The sequence below is a fragment of the Pectinophora gossypiella genome, chromosome 13, assembly GCF_024362695.1.
Source record: "Pectinophora gossypiella chromosome 13, ilPecGoss1.1, whole genome shotgun sequence".
Taxonomy (NCBI): Eukaryota; Metazoa; Arthropoda; class Insecta; order Lepidoptera; family Gelechiidae; genus Pectinophora; species Pectinophora gossypiella.
The window spans coordinates 3284894-3298574 of record NC_065416.1 but is presented as its reverse complement, the minus strand read 5'-3'; the positions used below and the strand labels follow the sequence as shown (position 1 = coordinate 3298574).

The following is a 13681-nucleotide window of genomic DNA, read 5'->3' as shown; positions in this document are numbered from 1 at the left end:
TTACCAAACAAAGGACAGTCTCACAAAGTGATTTCGACAATGTCCCCATCGGGAATCGAACCCGGACCTCCAGATCGTGAGCCTAACGCTCTAACCACTAGACCACGGAGGCTGTTTTGTCTGTATTTATTTAGTAGTCAGAATTTCATAATTTATCATTGACCTAGGAAACTACCCAATTCTTAAAGCTATATTTTTTTTACAAACATGCATACATCACACAAATATTTATTAATAAATACATAATAAGAACGATATTAGAAAAAAAAAAGAAAATGAGCTCTGAAAAGTCAGAAGTGATATTAAACACGAATTTTTCAATATCTTCCTGTATTATCCCTAATACCGACGTTTTAATAAGTAATTTCCTTGAAATTTGTTTTCAAAAAGGACTCAAGCTAAAGAAGACATCTCCATTATTTTCCAATTAGGCGCTTACAAAATTTTCCATTCAATTTCACTGTAGGTAACACAGACGTTGATTAGACATTAGCAAGCAAGATAGGTTGGTAGGGAAGTATCATCATCACCAGCCCTTTAACGTCCCCACTGCTGGGGCACGGGCCTTCCCTATGGATGGATAGGGAGATCGGGCCTTAAACCACCACGCGGGCCCAGTGCGGATTGGTGGTTATTAACGACTGCTAATGCAGTCGGGACCAGCGGCTTAGCGTGCCTTCCGAAGCACGGAGGAGCTCGAGATGAAAACTTTTTTTTTTGTGGTCACCCATCCTATGATCGGCCCTTGCGAAAGTTGCTTAACTTCAACAATCGCAGACCGAGCGCGTTTACGCTGCGCCACCGAGCTCCTCAAGTAGGGAAGTATACCTACTTAAAATAGCATCCAGTTATATTATGGAACTCTGAAGCCTATAACCATGGGCGGATCCAGTGGTCATGGGAGTGGATCGACTGGTTGGGTCGCCCAGGGAGTCCATGGGTGGCCACTGCAATTTTATTATATAACTCTCTACGGGGATAGGTTGTGTGCGACCTGGTGCTTGCCAATTAGATGGATGGGATTGTCAATTTGATCGTTATAATTCATCGCCCCATTGTTTTGTCATTATTCCAAAGACTAGAGTGAATAGGCATATACTACGAAAGCGTGTCCTACTTAGGCAACATCTTCGATTACCATCAGGTGAGATAGAGGTCTTAACGTAAACCTACATTTAATAGAAAACGGAAATAAAAATGGACAGTAATAAATATTTCTCAAGCCGTCTGATACACAAAGCTTGAGAAAACATTACATCTTCCTATTTATGTACATGTATAGACATCGTGAAACACAATGGAGAGAATTTGAATAGAGAACACGGCAACTGGGCAACAGAATATCGATTCCTTTGCCCTATATTCTTCATTTCTCTACGAATTCTCACATTAAAATTGCAGACTTACGGACAAAACAAATATGTTTGAAAATAATTCAATGTAATTCCACGATGAATGACACATTTTACACATTTTGAATTCGGAAATTACATACAATTAGGGAACATGTATGACAGATATTAACTATTAAAATTATTTGTTGGAAAATAGTATAAAAGTAACGATCGAAATATTCAAAATATGGATATGTTATTCTTGTGATATGTGAAATAAATAAAAATATAAAAACATATAAAACAATAATAAAGTCCTTTTCAAACGACATTTCTAGTATTTTTGTGTGCGCTATTATATAATTATATAGAAGTGTTCCCTTCTTCAAAACGATTTTTTTTCTATGGAAATTCATAATATTATGGCGCATTAACAATCGTATGAACTGTAAACTTCAAAGCCTTCTAATTGAGCATTTGAATGACTCAAAAACAAATTAAAATGCAAATTTATCAAGAGGCATTTTTATTCTTTTGACTTATTTTCAATTTTTTATTATGAAACAAGTGACAATGAGTACTTACGACATTTGACTGCTTTTATTGATGACGTCAAATCGTATTCGTTTTGACGTTTCGTTAAAATGTATATCATTTGACTCAGTTATCAAATAGCCTTTTGCAAGACTGTTTATTTACAATGAAAAAAGTAAGGAAACAGAAATGGCGGAAACAGAAGTGAGAATTACGCGGTTAACGAACCAAAAGAAAAGACTTTTGACTTGTTCCCCGATTTTTCTAGGAGATGTTAGTTGTGGTAATATTAGAATTCCAGTGATAACAAAGTAAATAAATAAAATGATAAAATCTTATTCTAAATAAAAAGCTACTTGATCGCTAATAATAAAAGAAAAGGTGGATGGATCGTGCCTAAGTGGACATCGAAGTAAATAATTGTGGACGTTTTTGTACTTTTCATGGCATCGCCTAAAATATATTTTTGTAATAAAATAGTCAAGTACCTATTTAAACAGTCTTTTGTTAAAACAATATGTTAAAATACGGCAGCCATCTTTTTGGGCCGACTCAAAATCAGTAACATATTTTTAATAAGCCAATATATTTTATTTAAATTGTAAGAATTCGAAGCTATTGCGTAAAAGTAATACAAGTTTCGCTTCAGAAAATCAGAAATCAGAATCATTTATTCAACGTAATTATCATGGATAAACTTGTTGAAGGTCAATGTAACATTTTTGAATTTACGTCATTTCGCAAGGTGTTATGGCTGAGGAGAAGAGATGACAAGGAACTGCAACAGCAACACGTCTTTTAAATCAATGAGGGTACATTACAAGTTATTTAATAACTAGAGGAACACATTCAATACCAGACATCATGTGTAAGTATGTTATTTAACAGGGCCATAATAAAAGTATTAGGTAGACTTTTTGCATTATAAGAATAGCAGAGGCAATTTCATGTTTTATGTTTTTATATTAGCATTCTCATTCGTCCACTAAATGCGGTCCATCCATCTTTTCCGTTTAATGCTACTCTAACTACACAAACTACAACATCCATTACCATTATCAACTTTGAAATTCCAGTTGATATTAGCTTTTGAACTAGCAAAGCAATGAGATCGTCATGACACCGCTCCATTTACGTTGAAATGGAAACAAAAGCGAACTACAGAGCTCTTCTTCTAATTAAAGAACGTGTGGGACAAAGCCTCGTTCACAACTTCAGACGTTAACTCTAATACTGCTAATGGAATAAGGACTGAAGCATACTGTGCCAACATCACGCGTAAACGAGCCACACAACGCAAACAATACAGAACTAAAGTTATTACATTGAATAAGTGAGCTTCAGAGACAAAGGGAACATACATAGTTTTGGGTTCGATTTAAGTTGGGAAATCTTTATGTATCAGTTCGTGCATCGGGAATATTGGGTCTCATCTAGTATTCTTCAGGTACATAACATTTACTGCCCAGGGTTCAAACATTATTGTTTCTTTCTATTAGAAAACTCAGTGCAGATCACGGCCCCGCATAACAGCAAACACTTACGTAATTGCACGGTCTATTGGATCGAGTGTACCATCGATTGCTAAGGGATCCCAGGAACTAGTTTCCTTTCATTCAATTACCCTTTAATACCTGAGCATTTAATTCCCTGGTGGGCGAGGCCGTGGAGCATCGCACCACAATGATCACAAAATGTTGGGACAATGAACGTCGTCGTGCTCCATTTGTGTGGGGCGTAGGCAGCCTTCACAAGAAAAAATCATTAGCAGCATTCAAAAGGCAAGGTGAGGTACAAAAATTACACCCAAAAATTTCCGATGAAGGAACAACAAACACCTGGCTGAAAATGGACGAAAAACGGCACACGTGAGAGAGAAGAGACGATAAAGACAAGAATAGTATTAGTAAGTAGATCTAAAGAAAGCATTAGCATGGACCACCACCGAAGAGTAGAAACATAGAAAGCGCGTTAGTGAAGCGTCAAGCGTGGAATTGCCGGCGATGTTGACGGCCGGCGTCTTCATGTACCTTGACATTTGAGGCCTTGATGGATGAGGCCATAGAGCAGGGATCCGCAGTGGTCGCAGAAGGTCGGGGACGAGTACGTGTGAGCGCGGAAGTTGTGCCTCGTTCGAGTGTCCTGCCAAACGTATTCATGTAGATCAGTGGTTCCCAACCTTTGTTTACCAAGGACCAATAGGGAACAGGGACACCTAAGTATAAATTAGATAATACTTCCTGAAAATAAACTAAACTTTAAATTAGAATATCATTTAAATTATGTTAAAAGGTAGTAATAACTTTGTTTTGTGGACTTAGATCTTTTTGTCGCGGACCACGGGTTGAGAACCCCTGATATAGATTGTAGACATCTTGAATTATATACAGGTTTTCTTGCTGAATATATGGAGGTCCTTTAGTACCGTCGAACTTCCGGTATTGACTAGTCGAGATGCAGAGTTCATCCATTTCGCTGATTGAAGTTTTTATTACGGTTTATACATGGTCCAAAACACAGAAGGATGCAATAAATATTGGTCATGTCTTTATAGTAAAAGTCCTTTCTATGCTTTTATTAGCATCTTAAAAAAATACGTTAAGTAGTTACAAAAGGTTATAAACACGGCCGACAATAAAAGATAGACCGACGAATATAAAGACTTTTTTAGCAATTGTCAACAATCATTATTTACACTAAGACATAAAAAGAATACTTCAATAAACCGAAGCAAATATTTGTCCAATATGTGGTCTGATCAATCAAAGTTTCTATTTCACCAGACAGTGTGGTCTTAGTCACGTTTCAAACGATTACGGTAAACAACAGTTTATTAAAGTAAAATGTATGGGATTGACATAAAATGACAAGGTGATAATAATATGACATCCCATATATTTAATTGGATTACACTGTAATTTTTCGTAATCGTTTGACACTTTTCTAAGACCCCAGTGTCTTATACAATACAATACAAATACCTATACTTTATTGCACCAAAATAAAAAGAAATAATTACAAAAAGACTCTTTACTTGGTACATGGCAAATGGCAGCCTCAAATGGGGGTCTTGTAACGTTAAAAAAGTAAAAAAATAATGGAAATTATTGATTACGCTAGGCAAAGTTTGTATCGTAGAGAATCAAAACGTTTGACAGAATAAAATTAATTTCAATTTGGTTTTTATCTAAAAAGATGTCCAATATAATATCAATCCAACCCGCAGTGGAGCAGCGTGGTGGAGTATCCTCCATATCCCGTCCGGTTGATTGGTATCACGTGATATCTATGATTTGTGCCCGGTTAATGACAATAGGCTCGCCCCTATTACATGAGACTTAAAACATAGTTGGCAGTTAGCATGCTATGCTATGTCACACCCTGGCCACTTCATACAAAACACCTCGTTTTACACAGACAATACACATTGACATTATCGTACACGCGCATCTGTGTGTATGACGTCTGACGCCCATACGATTGAATACTAAACTAAGACCGAGGGGGTGAGGTAAACCTAGCGCAGCCGCTAGTGGGAGGCGGTTATGTTACCTATAGTCGCAAGTTGTATTCTCTGCCTCTGCCAAGTCTGATTGGGATTACGAGTGTCAGAAAGCGAGAGCCAAAGTTAAAAGAGAATCGCTACTAACTTTGTTTACTTAAGAGTTTATTTTGCGAAAACTTGTTATTAAATCTAATAATTTTCGCTTCTGGACATTGTTGTTCTATCAACAATGAAATGATTAACTTGTTGTTTATTTTCTTCTTTGTTTAATGTTGACAGAATTTTATGTGTGGTACCTACTTTAGGATGGCAACATTTTAGCAAAGTTAAATACACTACGAAAAACTTTCAGGGGTGTTTATTATACGAGTATTTTGTTATGTTGACTGTAGTTTTGTGTTTGAGTTTGTTTTGAGGACATAAAGTGTTGATATTATAATGTTGGCTTCTTGGGTAGACGACTTCTGTAGTTGTTGAAGGATTTTTACTTTTATTATATTATATACAATACGATACAAAAAGACTTTCATCATTAACATCATCATTACCAGCCCATTAACGTCCCCACTGCTGGGGCACGGGCCTTCCTTATAGATGGATAGGGAGATCGGGCCTTAAACCACCACGCGGGCCCAGTGCGGATCGGTGGACAAAAATACTTCATTGCACTTAAAGTAAATATTAAAAATAAACATTTGTAATCAGTTAGATAGTACAACAGGCGGCCTTATTGCTAAGGTAGCAATCTCTTCCAGGCAACCTTGATGACCTTTTATATTATTATCCCCCCCCTTTGACGTCGACAATCGCAACCAACCTAACCAACCAACCTTTTATATTATATATTAATGAAACCTCACAATTTACACCTCACACACGTACACAAACTCACGCCCTTAATCCCTAATGGGGTGGGCAGAGCCATGAGTAAAAAGTTGCAACTTGCAGCCACTGTTGATGTGATGTCCTAAGATGGATATCTATCATATTAATATGATGAACCTTATGGTGACAAGGGATTAGCCATCCATAACAGTTGTCCATCATATTAGAAAGGACACAAACCTTCTGTCGGATTTGACGACATACCAAAGAAGAAAAGCAGCAACGTATTCTTTATTATCTTATTCCTCCCAGTCAAGCATAGAGGCTACGTTCATAGCAACATCTTGTAATTAAAGATTCTAGATGTTTTTTACAATAAAATGAGAACCGGGTGGTGTAATGGTTACGCTCGTCCCGGCTTAACAAGAGCGGGTTCAAGTCCCGTCCGAGTCAGAATTATTTCTATTTCATTTATCTTTGTGAGTTTCCTAAGCACGGGTGAGTAGTATAGTGCAAAAATTCTTCAAATGTTTATGTTTCAGAAGTTACTGGGTCTCTAACAATGAGCAGCATACTTCCACTGGAGGCAAATGTGTACAATGAAAATACTGTTACATTCCGCAGAATGTATTTTTCTTACAATTTCTTGAAGTAAAACTACATTTTGAATATTTCATATTCACTTTGCATATTCAGTGATATCTCCCTCCAGCTGGAGTGTTTTTGTTAAATATTTACTCTTTAAAAGGTTACAGAGTTATACAGGGTACATTAGGGTCCGATGTCGAGTGCCCAAAGGCACAAAAAGGGAAACTCAAACATATTAAGCACATATACCGACAAACGATGTCTTTGTGACCCTTTCTAAAGTACTCCACAGATTTTTTTTGACGTGACTTATTGTAGATTTGTCGGCCGGACAAATGGGGAGCGCTGAAGGTTCTCACCTGGTACAACGTTTAAGACAACATGCCTGAGGGTGCCCAGTTGGGCGCGAACCTCGGGTCGTGGCGTCGTCCGAGAGTACCCACAATGTAACTTTCTATCTATTGAAGTTAACAACACCATTTTCACTACAACAGTTGGCGACCATTATAGACGGCCATACGGCCCACCCTCACGTTGGTCTAACATAAAGCTCGGTGAGGTTCTTAGTTTCATCTTGCGATGGATGTACCTTTGGCTACCCTAATTGGGATATAGTCGTAAGCCTGTATCCTCGAAGAGGTAGGTAGAAGTTTATAGTACCTATATACACCCACTCCCCTTCTGATTACTAAATGAAGACAGATCTAAGCTAACGAAAAACATTTTCTTTTTTTCTATTTAACTTATATTATGAATTTTAATCAAGAAAAACGTAATAATAAGTCCGACATTTAATTTGTTTTCTATGACGTCACAGTGTGCTTTTTCATAAAAATTCCATAATTATTTCGTGTTTTGACGTTTAGTAACAAGTAACTGATTTGACTAGTTGGAAACTAGCCTATTGGGGGTTTTCATGATTTTAACCTCTCCCAATACAGGAAGGAACCACAACGACATAATAATTAGTCAATATATGATCGTATACTTCCAAATTTTCTCTTATTATCGAAGGAGGCATAAGGAACACTCAACACCGGGTGAGAGCCTTCAGCGCTCCCCATTTGTCCGGCCAAGTAGTTAATGCCATCTGCGGCAAATCTACAATAAGTCACAAAAAAAAAAAGAACACTCAACAATACGTACCTATGTATTCAAACGCAAATCCGTGCGCGCATTTTAATTATGATAAACACATTTGAACAAATAACCGAGAACATATTCTACAGACTGTGATAAGACACGTTCTCTTGTGTTTACACTTGAAATTAGCAATTCAGCAAGTGAAACAGGGAGGTCTATACAGTGCGAAGTAGTTGAAATATCAAAGGGCATTGCGTTGGTGTATTTTACTGCCTTTTGCTTGGACTGTGACTTGGCGTAGGACGCCACACGAGGAATAGGAATATGACCTTTATAACTTATACGTGAAAAACGACTTTTACATATAGTCGCCTTACAGTGAAACCCACGTAAGCGCCCTTTTGGAGAATCATATTATGATGTGATTCTCTTCTACAAAACCCGATGTGTTTCCATTAATTTCAATTCGAGTAAAAATTTTGACTATTGAGATATTTTTATCTGGATCGAAACTAACTTGTCTATTGCAAAGTTAAGTTCAATAAGGTGCTCAAATTAACAATTTATTCAGTAGGTAACATAGTTACACTTCGAATCGTCAATTTTTACATAACGAATGTCTCATCCGACTAGAACTACTGCAGCTTCTCACAACCTGTGTAACCGGGGAAAAGAAGCTGCGAAAAAAATTTCGGCACAGGGCTGGCTCTTAAAAATAAAAGTCATGATTGGATCCTCCGCCCTTGTCGATGTCAAAGCCATAATTCGTGGGTTGTTGATAATACAAAGCTTACTGCTTCCGTCGTTTTCACTATAAGACGATGACATATGTCTGAAAGTAGTTTTCCCAGTAAAAGAAAGTAGAAGGTATCTGTGAAAGTTTCACCAGTATATGCTTTTTCTTTTGGCGTGACTAATTGTAGATTTGCCGCAGATGGCATTAACTATTTGGCTGGAGCCAGTTGATCCAGATCCGTATATAATGCCGGTGTAGAAATTCTAAATTATGTACGAACGCAGATAACAAAACTACTTAAACAACAAAAAACATTTCGTTTTCTGCTTCAACGACGTGGGTCGCCAACTTCTCGTTAGGTATGCTTTGTTTTGAAATCATTTCCAAATGAATTGCGTTGTTCGATTTCAATAATTGGAACTGTCGAAACATTGAATACGGGTTGATAACATGTGAGGGAAACATACGGGCTTATACATAAGGCCTATACGAAATGTGGACCCGATGTGGGGCTCAACTAACCTGCCTATTACTGAAATTGAATAAAGAATAATACTACATATAGAAAGGAAATTCCTCGCCCCGCACCCATTTTGTATCAGGTACCGAGCTAAAATTACCTCACCCCCTTTGTGCCTCAATTTAGTCTAAATACTCTTAACGGAAAATGGCCACAGGTCGCGGACTGTCTTGTTTCCCTCGCATTTACAATTTGAAAACAAATTCGACAATCATTGGTTTAGGCCTGTGCTGGATTCGAACCTGCAACCTCAAAGTGAGAGGCAAGCGTTCTACCGACTGGGCTACCACGGCTGCACGGCTCTGCTTAAAACTCTATCATCGCTTTTCGGAAGCGTTTTGGCATTTTTTCTATCAGCCCCATTAAAAACAACATAACATGGAATCACACCCGTATCCCCGGTAAAGGTTAGGTTAGGTAATAACAAGATTAGGTAATAGTTACTACGTAATTTAAGGGGTAGGTGTATAGTTCACCTACTCCTCGCCAATTATGTTTTCGTATGTATTTCAAAGAAAAAACATATTAGTTCATACACATTAAAATTGACATCCAACATGCATTATACACGTAAATTTGTTTGGATTATCTACCAATTAAAGTTTTCATCTCGAGCTCCTCCGTGCTTCGGAAGACACGTTAAGCCGTTGGTCCCGGCTGCATTAGCAGTCGTTAATAACCACCAATCCGCACTGGGCCCGCGTGGTGGTTTAAGGCCCGATCTCCCTATCCATCCATAGAGAAGGCCCGTGCCCCAGCAGTGGGGACGTTAATGGGCTGGTGATGATGATCTACCAATTACCAATAATAATATATAAAATAACTAACTATCATTAAATATCTGCAGTTTAACCATGACCAATCCTGTTCGCTTCCGATCGTCAACTGTCTTCTATTCTTCTTAAAAATGTCCGCCATTAAGTGTTTCTTTTTCAAGGACTGGACCGTAGAGTTTTGGCCAAAGGAGCATTTACTTCGTTCGGTGACACTATGTGTTAATTCAAAAACTGGCAACATTCCAATTAACCGTTTTCATCGTTATAATAATTAAAACCCCCGCTGAAAATTTTAAGCTGTGTCGAATAAATCGCGGGCCCTGCCGGGCCGAATAGCCGATGTATAAACACTACGAGACCGACAACGCTCCAATAAACTAGAGCAATTTCAAACCCCAAAACGAACCAAGCAAACTGAACATTGGCTATTTCAATTCGGTTTGGTTGTTACGGGTATATAAATAATACATGAACAACCTGTGTATGCTTATCTGTTGTATACATCTGGCTATGTTATTGTATAAAAGACTTGTACCTACTTGTATGTTTGGATTATAGGTAGGGAATGCAGGTGTGATCAATCACAAAGCATAATATGACGAGATCCCATTTGAGGTTGATGGGATACTGTATATTCGTTACAATGTCACTTACACCCCGTGCCAGTACAGTCATAAGCAATATAATGTACCCACTTTAGGACTCTGTCGCACTAACACATTTGACATTTAGTGAGATTTAACAGTTCAATTTGTCAAAAAAGTTAATGTGACATGGTACCAAAGTGTATACATATTAATGTTCGTGACCGTACATACAGGTAGCCGCAGAAGTAGGTATGGGTCTTAGTGACACTGTAACGAATACTGAGGGGGATGATTCAGACCATGATTCTGAGTTGATATTAAGTGGAATTTCCTGTCGGAAAATTCATGAAAATTTTTGTTGTTTTATAATTACTTTTGCGACGGAAAATTCCACTTGATATCAACTCAGAATCATGGCTTGAATCATCCCTCAGTTTTCGTTACGATGTCACTAACATCCTGTAGGTTTATAATACTTAACAGCAACACATACGAGTAACAAAAGTTTCCGACTAAACCCAACATTCTTACCATCGTCTAACACCTTAGTGCGAGCAATACACAGCCCGTGCGCTCTCCCTCTGACACCGTATAGCGGCATACGATCACCACGTTATAGAATAAGCAATAATACTACGTATAGAACGGCAACTCTCCGCTCCCCACCAGCGGTTGAGCTAGGTTTACCTCACCCCTCGAACATAGTTTAGACTTGAATCGTATGGTATCAGACGTCACACACACGGACGCGCGTGTACGATAACGTCAATGTGTGGTGTATGTGTAAAACGAGGTTGTTTTTATGAAGCGTCCGGGGTGTGGCCACGTACGAATTATTAATTTTCAATCGATAACAATTGGTATTCAACTTTGGCTACAAATAAATGACATCAGAAAGAATACGCGAGTTCGTTAGTTATTTAAATGAAATTTCCCTCAAACGGCCGATTAATTTGTTTTATATTGTAAACTGTGCGAGTTAATGACATTACATGCAAAGCTGCTGCGCTATAAAAGAGTTTTTGTAAGGCTACGGCCATTGTGATGCGATGTGAGGGAAATTACTTTAAAATTAATTAATGATTACTTTTTTAAATTGCTGCTTCTATGCTGTTCTGGGAGCAAATAAAAAACATAGAACACGTTCAGCTGCTTGTCTTCCCGGGCATGTCGTAAAAACCGACAGAGGGAGTATCCTCTAACATGATGGACTAATGTTATGGGCGATAGGCTGATCCCTTATCACCATAAGGTTCATCATATCCAGCTTACGACATCGTATCAACAGTGGCTGCAAGTTGTCTTTGATTTCTTGTGGCTCTGCCCACCCCATTAGGGATTACGGGCGTGAGTTTATGTATGTATGTATGTTAACCTAACGAAATAGCTTATGAATAAGTGTTAGTATAATTTGAATGAATATTTTAAATACAAAAATAATTAAGTTTTGTAATAATTAAACCTCTAATTTTGCTTAATTCTCAATAACGAAATCTTCTTTTCAATGTACCAATTTATTTTTTAATATTTGTACTGCAGGTGTACGTCCAGGCTGAAGGCATCACAGCACTGATTGTTAGGTAAATTATTTTTACATTTTTGTATATTTATGTGTTCTCGCAAATAAATTGATTTGATTTAAAAAGTGTAGTACTTAGTCTACCAGGCCAGTGTATTTAAGTCCCGGCTTTCGGTTACCGTACCACCACCTTTACACTATCACGCAGCAGTAATGACGGTACCGCGCCATTACGGTATTTAATATTATTACGATAATTACGGGACCACTTTGTGCGCAGGCTTGTCAAATATGATGGCGTTGTTATACAGTTAATGACGTCATCTAACGAAGTATTTTTAATGATGTAGGTACTTGTGTTTGTTTGAAATTGGAACACCTACGTATTTATGAGCATTCAAATTCTCATAAATACGTAGGTGTTCCAATCATCTTTTCATCTTTAAATTTTAAAACATTACATGGCGCCCGATTACTGAGGTCCAAAGGTTCAGGGTACGCCCCCGGTCGTCGGTCTTTTGCTCGAGGATCGGCTGGTCATTCGTTGTAATTTTTTTGTTTTGTGATGGCTGTTTTGTGATGGTGTTTCATGATGGCTGTTTTGGGATGGCTGTTTTGTGATGGCTGTTTTGTGAAGGTGTTTTATACGGGCTGTACGAGTGTTCAGTACGGGTGTTTTGTACAGCTGTTCTGTACAGCTTATTGGTAGCTGCTCCTGGTCGGCTTAGCTTCCTTTCTGCCGTCGCTATCAAACAAGCTAGGGAGGTTTTTATGACACTTTTCATATTATTTTTTTTAATGCTTAACGAATGACCAGTGGCCTTGAATACCTGGAATGTACCCTTAGGATTTAAAAGTTCCAAATACCTATTTATATTTTTGTGTAACTTTGGTTTTCTTAGTAATTAATAAATACGAGTAAACCCATGTCTTACATTTTATTTCTTCATACATCCATTCATCATCATCATCTCTCATTAAATTATTTAAACATTACATGGCATTACATCACAACATTACATTCAAATTTGAAGTTTTCGAGAAAATCGTTTTAGACAGAAGACGTCACCATAGAGAGTGTTAGTTACTTTCAATATTGATAATCGTTATTCTTCGATGGGTATTTGAAAATGCAAGATAGATTCCGAAAAGATTACGCACTTTTAAGTTCGTAATAGTTTAAGCGTTTAAGTGATACAAAGACACTTTTAACTTATCAAATTTGTTGGTGCCTTATGAAACACAAATTGATACAATATTGTTAAAATATAATAAGATTTTATATAGATATAAAAATCATCATTATATTTAAATTGTTTATGTAATAATTCGGGTGCTATAGATATCAGGTATTTTATTTGACCATAAATCATGACTGTACCGGAACGCAGCACATACCTACAGTTTCCATATCAGTATTTTTTTATAATAACATAGCACAACACTACGCATGCACACCCAAAGGGGTAGGCAGAGGTGTATAGTAAATACATCCAACCCAGTACTTACCGACTATGTTTAAATCATAATATAATAGGGGGCAAGCCTATATTACCATTTACTGGGCACAAATCCACGTGATATGAATTATCTATAACCCAAAACATGAATTTCTCTCTCAAAACTCATAAAGTAATGTTCTTTCCATATCGCGGGAGTATGCTATAATATACC

At 37.5% G+C, this 13681-nt stretch overlaps 1 protein-coding gene across 1 annotated transcript in view; it reads right to left on the bottom strand.

Annotated features, from left to right (window-relative positions):
- The window catches only part of LOC126371708 (protein kinase C, brain isozyme), a 264408-nt gene that overhangs the window by 24645 nt on the left and 226082 nt on the right, over window positions 1-13681 (bottom strand). The window contains exon 4 of the mRNA XM_050017028.1: window positions 3899-4010. Coding sequence (XP_049872985.1) covers window positions 3899-4010 — 112 coding nt within the window. The remainder of the gene's footprint in view (window positions 1-3898; window positions 4011-13681) is intronic.